The following is an 11,499-nucleotide window of genomic DNA, read 5'->3' as shown; positions in this document are numbered from 1 at the left end:
ATGTGAAGAATTATGTCACTTTTGCAAGAGAAAGGAGCAAAGGTTGGTTGCTAAGAAGTTCTATGATTAAAGCCCAAGTTTCAAGGAGAAAAAACCTTTTTGAAGCCCAGTCAAAGCTGAAAATGATTTGTTGAAAGCTGCAGAAATAAATAAGGTGAGAATAGACAAAAAGTTATGTGTTTTTCGGTTGCTGGAAACAAAAGTTAAAAGACCAAAGTATGATATCATTAGGATGGTTTGTTGTCCTTCATGGGAGCATGTAAACAATTATGACAAGAGTCAGTTAGGGTGAATATGGGTTTGTTGGAATCCTGGAGTTGTTCATGTACACAAGATAGCAGACTCTGAGCAATTCATTCACTGTAGAGTCAAATATCTTCCAATTGCGGAAGAATTTTTATTAACAGTTATATATGCTAGTAACAATTCTCAAGTGAGACTAGCTTTGTGGAAGGACTTGATGGGTATTCATAAATTAGTTAAAGAGTCGGTGTGTGTAGCTGGGGACTTTAATAACATCAAGGCGGCTAATGAAAGATTGGGGGTGTGACCTAATGCATCCGAATGAAGCTGTTGAATTTAATGCTTGCCTTCAGAATTCGGGATTGTCTGATATTACTTCAATTGGATTTTTCTACACATGGTGGAACAAGTCTATTGGTACAGCCAGAATCATGTCAAGGGTAGACAGATGCCTAGTGAACAGTTTGTGGCTAACTCGTTATCCTCAGTCTGTAATGGAATTTTTACCTCTAGGAGTATCGGATCACTCGCCAATGCTCCTTACATGGGTTGATCATTCCAAAACTCCAACTCCATTCAGATTTCGAAATTTTTGGGTTTACCAGTCAAAGTTTAAGGCCATGCTCGAGGAAGTATGGAGCACCAAAATTTACAATAACCCAATGTATATCTTGATACAGAAGCTGAAGTTGTTGAAGGCAAGAATTAGGCCATGGGCAAGGATGAATTTTTCAAATCTCCATGAGAGAGTGAACTCAGCTAGGCAGGAGCTACAGGATGCTCAATTAAATTTCCAGAATAATTCAAGTGATGTTAATATATGAGAAAAAGAAAGGGCGGCCATGAAGAAATATATCGAGCTAGCAAGAGCTAAAGAGATAGACATGCAACAGAAATCAAAGGAGAAATGGAGTACAGATGGGGATAGATGTACCAGTTACTTCTTCAATTCTTTGAAGGAAAAAGTGGCAAAGAAAGGAATATGGGCCATCTCCAATGACAATGGGGTAACAGTATATGGGCAGACAGAAGTTGCACAGAGCATTATAAAGTTTTTACTCAAACAGTGGGAACTACAGCTCCAACAATCAGCGAGAGAAAGTTCTTCATGGGTTTTAAAGTTAGAAATGTTATTGATCCAGTCATGAGAGAGGTTTTGGATGCCGATATCACTGATACAGAAATAAGAGAATCATTGTTTGCGATGGAGAATAATAAAGTGCCAGGACCAGATGGGTATAATCTTTTCTTTTTTAAATACTGTTGGGATATAGTGGGGTAGGATGTCTTGAATGCTATCAGGAATGTCTTCAGAACTTGTAAGATGCTGAGGGGAACAAATGCTACGTTTCTATGCCTAATTCAAAAAATGAGCAATCCTTCTAAGGTGGAAGATTATCAGCCTATTGCACTTTGCAATACTCTGTACAAGTGTGTTTCCAAAGTGATTACATCCCGTCTGCAACTGGTTATTTCAGAGTTAGTACATTAGAATCAATCTACCTTTATCCCTGAGAGATCGATACAAGACAACATCCTTCTAGCTCATGAAGTGTTGAGAGGCTACGAAAGAGACATGGTACCCCAAGATGTTCAGTTAAGGTGGATATTAGAAAGGCGTATGATATGGTAAGCTGGGAATCTATCCTAGTCATGTTGGATAAATTTCTCTTCCCACCAAAGATGAAGATATGGGTACAAATGTGTATAAGCTCACCTTACTATTCTATTCTTATAAATGGCTCACCGGAAGGGTTTTTTTGCTAGAGGAAGAGGTCTAAGACAGGGCAACCCCATGTCCCCATATCTTTTTGTTTTAATCATGGAGATTTTGGGTTGTGTGATCAGAGAAAGTATTGATAACAAGATGATCCAATATCATTCTAAATGCAAGAGGAGTCTTCTCACCCACCTGACCTTTGCGGATGATATTCTGATATTCTGTAAAGGGGAAGTTACATCTGTTGCAGCCCTCAAAGATTGTTTGCATGCTTTTAGTGATGCTACAGGGCTTCAAATCAATTCTCAGAAGACTACCATTATAACTGGGGCTATGGGGCATCAAGATTCTTTAGACTTGGCTCAAATTCTAGGTATTGAGCTTGCCAAACCTCTAATGAAATACCTTGGTCTCCCACTCTTTTATGCTCATTTAGGTATCAAAGATTGCCAACCTCTGGTTGAAAAAGTAACTGGGAAAATCAAGGATTGGAAAGCATGTTTACTCTCTCATGCAGGCAAGCTTCAGTTGATTGTATCGATTCTTAGCTCTCTACATATATTTTGGGCCAGAACTTTCATTTTACCAATATCTGTTCTAGAACAAGTGGAAAGGATATGTGCTACTTTCATATGGAGTGGGACTGATATCAAAAGGTGTGTGCATCAAGCAAGTATTGGTACTATCAGCAAAGCAAAGGAAGAGGGAGGGCTGGGCATTATGAATATGGAAACATGGAACACAGGTGCGCAATGTGGGTTATTGTTCAAGATAGTGACTAAAGAAAATACCCTGTGGGTTGATTGGATATGGAAGAACCAACTCAAGAATAAATTCTTGTGGACCATGGCAGTACCAAAAGACTACTCTTGGTCATTGAGAAACATTCTCAAGTGTAGAAAATATGCAAAAGATCTTATCCTCTACCCGATATCAAATGGAGAAGACACGCTTTTATGGCATGATCTATGGTGTAACAACAGTCCTCTTCTGGCAAACACTCAAGCTATCATGAGTATTCAGCTTCCTCTCAATGCAAAGGTTAGTGAGCTAATATCAGGTGGAGAATGGAATGGAATAGTTGAGAATATTCAGTGCAATCGTCTAAGGGAGGACATCAGGTCTACGTCAATTGAGAGGCATTTAGAGAAAGACAGAGTTATTTGGAAGCCACATCGGAGTAGGTATTTCACGTCAAGCAGCGCATATGAGACCTTGAGAAGACATGGAGGGAAAGTCAGATAGCAGAGGTTAGTTTGGGGTCGATTAGTCATTCCACGACATTCCTTTACTTGCTGCCAATTGTTCTCCAATAGCTTGTCAACTCAAGATCGGTTAGTGTACAAAAAAATTCTTACCCATTCTTCCTCCTGTCTTTGTAATCAAAGTAGAGAGTTCTCTAACCATCTCTATTTTGAGTGTGAATATTCTTGGGTAATCATTAAGGGAATCATGTCGGTGCTGGGCATTATTTCAGATCACCGTAATTCAAATCGAGAATGGTCATCCATACTAAGAATATGCTGGGGAGTCAGCTAAGCAACTGAAATTGTCAAGGTCTATATTTGTGCTGCTGTAGATGGGATTTGGAAAGAAAGAAATGCCCGAAGGTTCAAGAATAATATGCAACCAGCAGTAATGGTTTTAAAAAGAATTCTCAGAAGAATGAAGGCGTATGTACAGCTCAAGATCGCCTCAATGGAAGATTCGATAGAAGCGAGAAGATTATGCCAAGCTCTCGGGCTTCAGGTAGAGTTTGAAAGAGTTAAACAGCAAAGTGTATATTGGAATTGCCTAGAATAGGATAGTGTGAAGTTAAATGCTGATGGGTCCTTGTTAGAGAAGGGAATGGGTCACGGTGGTGTAATCAGGGATAGAAAGGGAGTCTTGTTGGCAGCGTATACAGGAAGTGGAGGCAAGGAATCCATTATCTACCAAGAGATGAAAGCCATAGAGGGTGGACTTTGCATTTGCCAGGAAATGGGATTTCTAAAAGTGGAAGTGGAATTTGATTCTCTCTCAGTAATACAGATAATAACAAAAATAGCTAAACCGCCATGGCAATGCCAAAATATGTTGGCACACATTTTAGACACTGCTCTGAAATTCATGAGTTGTAAATTTTCACATGTTTTTGGAGAGGCCAATAGGCCTGTAGATCATCTTGCAGGACTAGCTCCTTCACATTGTAATGAACTAATGCATTATGGACCTCCAATAGGTAGAGAACTTAGTAATCTCATAGAGGAGGATGCATTAGGTACCAGATATGTATGTTTTGGTTAATATATGCAGATGGGGGTCAGCATAACCCCAGCTTATTGTATATAAAAAAAAAAGCGGAAAAGTCAAAGTCAACGTGGGCAGAAATAAAGCACAAAAGTCAGCATAACTTCCGCAGGCCGTATCTTTAGACTCAAACCTCGGAATTGGGCATATTATACGTCAAAACGACCGGCTCAGAAAGATATTTCTAATGGTCTAGGCCTTGACACAATAAGAAAAGAAAAAGTTGACAAAAAAGTTGCTGTAGTAATTTCCAACAGAGAAACCCTTTTCGGACTTATGTAATTAGGTTTTAGGCTTGATTTAGTGGTCCAAAACACAACTCAAAAGCCCATGCACAAAATTGTAAGCCTAACCCTCTCCTATATAAAGAGGGTTAAGGCTAAACAAAACTTGGCTACTCCCCTATTTAGTTTAGTTGTAAATTAGGGTTCTCTCTCTCCTTCCCATTGGTTAAAATAATTTAGAAAACTCTCTCTCTCCCACTTAGTCTAAATTAATTAGGGTTCATTATTCTCTTCTCCTACCTCTTCTTTTAGAAAAACCTAGTTTATATTATTTAACCTAGCCACCATTAATAAAATTCAAGTTCATTATATTCTTTAATTATGTTGTCTTATTCTTATTATGTTTTCTATGATAGTCTAATGAATCTTAGCTAAATCTCCATTAGAGGATTTTGATTGAAGCTTTGATGAAGACTTGATGTGTTAGTATAGAATAATTGCTTTTAAGAGTTTCTATATAGATTTAGTGGCCCAAAACACAGCTCCAAAGCCCATGCACGAAATTGTAAACCCAACCCTCTCCTATATAAAGAGGGTTAAGGCTAAACAAAACTTGCCTACTTCCCTCTTTAGTTTAGTTGTAAATTAGGGTACTTTCTCTTCTTCCCATTAGTTAGAATAATTTAGTAAACTCTCTCTCTCCCACTTAGTCTAAATTAATTAGGGTTCATTATTCTCTTCTCTTACCTCTTCTTTTAGAAAAACCTATTTTATGTTATTTAACCTAGCCACCATTAATAAAATTCAAGTTCATTATATTCTTTAATTATGCTGTCTTATTCTTATTATGTTTTCTATGATAGTCTAATGAATCCTAGCTAAACCTCCATTAGAGGGTTTTGATTGAAGCTTTGATGAAGACTTGATGTGTTAGTGTAGTAGAATTGCTTTTAAAAGTTTCAATATAGAGGGTAGTTCATTCATTATGAGAATGGGTTTAAACTTCTTCTCATGTTAATTATTAGTTGGTTAGAGATGTCATGAATAATTAGAGATCAAAAACCTTTATGTTGAACCTCGAGTGAAAACATAAAGATTAGGATTGCAAAAATCTATACTAGCATATTAGGGATTAATCAAGGTGGATATCGAATCTCCCTAATCCTTTCTTCTCATTCACATCTTCGTATTTAATTGCTTTAGGTAATATAGAATATAGACAATATTAGTTTTCACCATAGTAGTCCTATTATAATCATTGCTCTCACCATTGTTTTCTTGTATTTAATTAGTTAAATTCGTTTAAGTCTAGAGAGTTAAGAGTGGAACGATTCTGTACTCTATATATTGTATGAATATATATGTGAGAGTTGGAAATAAATAATTGATAACGTAAGAATAAGTTAGAGAAATCTAGTATTGATTTTATGGTTTATCAAATGGCGCCGCTGCCATTTTAAACTCTTTCAAGACAAGAATTCAATTGTTTGAATCCAAGGGGCAATCCCCCATTCTCTACCCACCCACCCTTTTAATTTTCCATTCTTGTTTTTTGCGTTTCGTTACCTTTTAACTTGAGATTCTTATTGTTGATTCTTTTTCAGACGGCCGGTTGGGGAAACGACTAAAGAATTGTTGTCCACAAGTCTATGGGAGTCGCCTGTAAAATTTTCACATATCACTGTGCTTAACTCAAGGGGCGCACGACCTCCCTTTAGCCTTGTTCAGAGCGCGCTAGCCCTCCCTTGTGTTTGCAGAATCATAGTGAAGAATACTACGGTAAAGGTATTTTTAAATTTCTGAAAATTCTAAAAACTTTTAGGTATAATCCTTAAGGTGTTATTGATTTACTGGAATTTATTCGGAATTTTTCTAGTTGTTTTTCCTATTGAACTAATACCGTCTTTACAGTGCTGCATTTCAGTTTCCAAACCGTAAGTTTTTGAAAGAACAGACAAGCAGGGTTACTTAGGCAGTTCCAAAAATTCTAAAATTTTTATAGAAGTATCTATCATAAGCCAGGAGTTTGCAATAAAAATTTGAAAAGTTTTTATTTTTTTTGACCACCTAACTAGTGGATTGTTTCTAGTGTGTTTCTACAGTTTTGCAACACCTAATGTATGGAACAACAGCTGATAAGGAGGGCTAGTAGAACCCCAATTGCTTTGAAATTCTTACAGAAACACGAATGATCTGTTAGGAGTCTCCAGTAAACCTTTGGAGATTTTTGGCTTTGTTTTGATTGGTTAACCATTCGGTTGTTTGTATTGTGTCCGAAAACTATTTCACAAACTTTACAGAGCAGTAGAAGGATTTTCATAACTTCGATTGTTCTGAAATTTTACAAGCTACTTATTGGACGTCGTGGAAAACTACTGTAAAGGTTTCAAAAATTTGGAGTGCACACGCACCCTATTATACCTATACATGAGCACGCCCGCACCCTAACCTCTAGTAACCTAAGTTTGTATTTTTCTTTAGTTTTCTTTTACAACGCGCCCGCACCTTAGTTACCTTATATTTGAGCGTGCCTGCACCCTTTTAAGTAAGCTTGATTTACAGGTTAGTTATAGGTCATATTTTAGTTCGAAATATTTGTTGGTTCAATGTTACACGCTTATACAGGACACTGAGATTCGTATTGAAGACGCTATTCATAAGCGTAGCAAGGAGGCATTCAGGTTCTTATTCTTTCACTCCTTGTTTCTTCTGTCAGAGGATTCTATTTCTAGTAATAATCAGGCTAATTTTTCCATGCTCATTAGGAATTGCCTATTAGACTTAGTACTTGCATGAGATTAAGATCTGGTACGCATAAACCTGCCATATTAGTTTCTCATAAACGCAGAAATAATTACCTATCTAGAAATTTATAGTTAGAGTTTTTTTCATATTAATTATCCTAGAATATATTTTTAAAACCAATATGGCATATCAATATGTAGACCAACAATCATGTGGTTATTATGCAAACCTTTCACCATGTTTATGCTGTGGTAGTCCTTATCATTGGGCTTCTCAGTTCCCATCATACCAAGAGTTTGGGCCTACTATAGGATATAATAATAATTATGAGCCTCAATTTTTAAACATTATAGTAACCCATACAATCAAGAGTTCTCTAGTCATCCAAACTATACATGGAGTCAACCAGTGTCGTCTACTTCTAGTTCCGTGATAAGTGTGTACAACGAACCAAACATTTTTCCGTGCATAATTTGTTCAGATCTGGACCACACCGCCCATTCATGTCCCATATTTATTCAACCTCAACCTAATCCATCACAGTCTGAAATCAACCAAAGTCACTCAAATGCCATATCCCAAGAAGGACTCATATTATATCCATTCGCCAATAACTATGACTATCAAACAACATACCAACCAGAACCACACAACCAAGTTTCCCCTCCACTAACAACATTCGATAAACCTAAAGTTTACTTCAAAACCTAAAGATGCTAAGCTCACCTATGCCAGACATTTCCACCATACCAGAAATTAACCTCCCATCTAGTTCGCCACCCTTCCCAGACCGAATTTCCCAAACTATGCTTCAGAACCTAACTATGCTTCAGAACATAGCCCAGATGATTTTCATGATCCCCTTACCTAACACAGAACTTTCAACCTTGGCAGAGATCGACATACAAATAGAATAACTTATTCCCATAGCTAAACCATTCGACCTAGTTAAGACCTACCCTGAATTTTATGAACCATTACCTTCCCATGACCCTCCTATTAACCATTATATTAACTCTACACACTACCTGGATGAGGAAATTCTTGAAGATGACTCTGTAGGACTTGTTTCGGATGACCATGATGTCATTGAGGAAACTTATATTATTTTAGAAGACGAGAGTGAGGAAATAGAAATCAACAATTCTAATCTAAGGCATGAACAAGGTAATGTGTAGGAATTAAAGGAAGTAACTTCTTTATCGTAATGTGAATCTCAATTTAGTTTGGCAGCTGAGGAAATAATAATGGAAGAAATAGATGAATTTCTTAAAGATAAAGCCACGAACCACAACTTTATGGATTCAACTAAACTAGATAAAGAATTCTATGATTTCTTAAGAGCGTGTGAGGATCCACCAACTGATAAACCACCAACCGACCACCATCCACCTGAGTTACCACGTCCTAAAATCCAACCATCTACCACAACTAAGCCATCCATTCACCCACAATTTAAGAGGAACCTCGAATTTGCACTAGAGCAAATTGTCTCAGAGACCCTCTATAATTTTTTCAACCCTCACGGTGAAGAGTTTTTGCCTAGCACACAATCCCATGAGTACACCATTCCTGTAGTTGAGAGTCAAGCTTTCACCGAGTGTAGTGAGAAACCTAGTTTGTCTTATTTTTCCTTATCTAAGCCTCATAAAAGACATTAGGTACCATACTTCATTCCTTTCTCACCTAAAGGATGACTAATTCATCTTTTGGGTCATTCTAACTCTTTAAAACAACTACAACATGATGGTTTGCATATGTTCTTTAATGGGTTGCATAAGTTTTCATTCATTCTTCCACATGATTGCTTCCAATTATATAACTTTATTCTGTTTGGGGGTGCATTTAGTATCATGTTGTTATGGCTAGACTTCCAACTCTTTTGACTATTAGTTTATAGTTGACCACGTATCATCCATTTTGTGCCACCCCAGTTTCTTGCTTGTCTGAGGGTGTGCACAGTCTAGGGGAATCTGACTTAAAACGTCCCCACATTAAGTCTAGGGGAATCTGACTTTAAAATACCCATATAATTTTTTGTAAAATACCACTTTAATAGAGTATAGGCCACAAAAATTTTCAAACCTAAAAAGAGTTTTACAAAATTTGTTTGGGGGTGGGGTGTTTGGTCTTTCCATTTTTATTCCTATTCTTATTCCTTCCTCATCTCATGGCTAGTTCATTTGTATTTTATTTTTAAGATACTTCCCTATTTTAGTTTTTTTATTATTCCCAGTTGTTAGTTAGTTGGAATATTAAGTTAGAAGATTATACTCATATGCAGGTTAAAGATTGGATAGACTTTTGGTATAGGCCACCTAAAAATTGGCCTATTGATAAAATTATTTGGGCAAAGACTTGTATTCTTATAAACTAGAACATATGGACTCAGAGATGTAAAGTGTTGTATGACAATATAAAACCTAGATGTCTAGAGTAATATATTACAAGATCTCTCAATTCACTCACAAAGAATGAACACTCAACTCACTAAGAATTGCTCTTTTACAATCTCTCTCTTTCTTGGTTTTGGTTAGGTTAAGTTTTTACAGAAAAAACTTATATTTATACTATTTCTGAAAACTTCCGAAACAGTCGAATTCGTGTTGAAAACGATGGAGCATGGGAGCGCCCTTGGCCAGGCAAAAGTCGAGCGCATGCGCGCCTAAACAACCTGGAAGTCGCCAAAGAGAGGAGCGCGTGCGCGCCCTTGTCTAGGCATACATAGAGCGCGGGCACACCTAACACTAAAGAGATAAAAAACGTCTTTTTTCTCTACATCCTACTATACTTCCTCCGCTCAGACAACTATCACTGCATAAAGATGTAAAGGTCTATGCTCCATGAAAAGTTTCATATGCCTGAGTGGATTCAAGAACATGGAATCCCTTCTTCTTTTTGGACATAGGATTGAAAATCGATGCATAGAAGTTCTATTGTTCTTTGGGTGCATGAAAAATAGGTAAGGAACGCTGCTGTCTAACCCTGTGGGGTAGTGTAAATTATCACTACTTCAGGTGCTGTTAACAAAATTTTCAAAAGTTAAACGCTTTTTGATGAGGTCAATTCATCCATCAGTAATAAGTTTTTAAAATTTTGAAGTTGTTCAACTATAATTTGTTATATAATTTGTTTGTAAGCTTGTTAAATTGTGTTAGTGTTGTGGGTGAAAGTTGTTCTCTTCTTCAGAAGGGATTGTTGTACTTGTAGATTATATTTGAAAGCTAGCAATTTGAAGGTGTTTCGAAGGGGATGATTAGAGATAAGATGATAGAGCTCTAAGAGCATGATTGAAGGGCTATTAGGTCTGCTGCTGCTCCATTTGCCTCTGTATATTCTGTTCGTACTTGTGAAGTTTCGATATAATTTATGTATAAATCTACAAATTCTCCCAACCTTTAAATAAGCCATCTCAATGCATTTGATAGGTACTCGGTGGCGGTGCAACACTATAAACGCTAGCTTCTTTGTGTTCACCCAGACACAGCAAATCGAGCTTCTTTGTCAACTGGATTGCTGAGCCAAGCTACATACACAATCGCAAGGCTCGGATCATTCAGGTGATGACTATACACATCTTTATCAGTTACTTGCTTACTCACATATGTATTTACTAATTAAAGAAAAGGATGATATATATCCCTGTAAGTCTGTAACTTTAAGTTGTGTAAAATTATGGCCAAGTGTTGTATTATGCTATTTTGGAGTAATATGGCCACATAATCACATGTTAAACCAGATTTCTCATTTTTGTAACACACTTTGTTTATTTCTATGTCTGGCAGTTCTCAGTCCAGAGCATATTTGTTGACACTTGGACAAGCGGTTACTAATGTTCTTACTGGATTAGTGTGGCTTTCTATACAACCAAAATCAATATCTACGGTGATTATCTATGCCGGATGTATTCAATTGTGTGTCGATGAAAACTATGTAGGAAGCCCTTCCTAAAAAATTTGGAAGTGTTTTTCTTTTATCTAAAAAAAAAATCTCCTTTCGAGCCCTCCAAGGGTGTCCACATCAGCAAGGGGGATTACGAAAAAATCGGAGAAACAAAAACTAAATCGAAATGGAAGGATTTTATAGAACCTTAAAAATGCCATTCTCTCTCCCTCCCAAATGATCATGTACTACATCTTCTCATTCAACAATAAATCTTCAAATATTGTTTTATCGAATGATTCACCACCTTTTGCATTCTTCGGGACTCCTCTTTCAATATCCTCGACAAGCTTCCTGGCAACTAGCAACCAGATATCCTATTATTCAAAGTTTCAA

At 37.0% G+C, this 11,499-nt stretch overlaps 1 protein-coding gene across 1 annotated transcript; it reads left to right on the top strand.

The window, feature by feature from the left end:
- The first annotated feature begins 554 nt into the window (after positions 1 to 554).
- Positions 555 to 1,067, top strand: LOC147476748 (uncharacterized). Its single transcript, XM_086585815.1, has one exon. The coding sequence runs from the start codon at positions 555 to 557 to the stop codon at positions 1,065 to 1,067; it is 513 nt and encodes a 170-aa protein (XP_086441941.1).
- The last annotated feature ends 10,432 nt before the right edge of the window (positions 1,068 to 11,499 follow it).

Source organism: Coptis chinensis, chromosome 9, assembly GCF_015680905.1.
Source record: "Coptis chinensis isolate HL-2020 chromosome 9, ASM1568090v1, whole genome shotgun sequence".
NCBI classification, from domain to species: domain Eukaryota; kingdom Viridiplantae; phylum Streptophyta; class Magnoliopsida; order Ranunculales; family Ranunculaceae; genus Coptis; species Coptis chinensis.
Note: the sequence above shows the minus strand (reverse complement) of the source record. Positions and strands in the feature narration are given on the sequence as shown.

What these genes read in the sequence shown, in the direction of transcription:
- LOC147476748 (XM_086585815.1), top strand. Translation starts at nt 555, where the DNA reads ATGCATCCGAATGAAGCTGTTGAATTTAATGCTTGCCTTCAGAATTCG.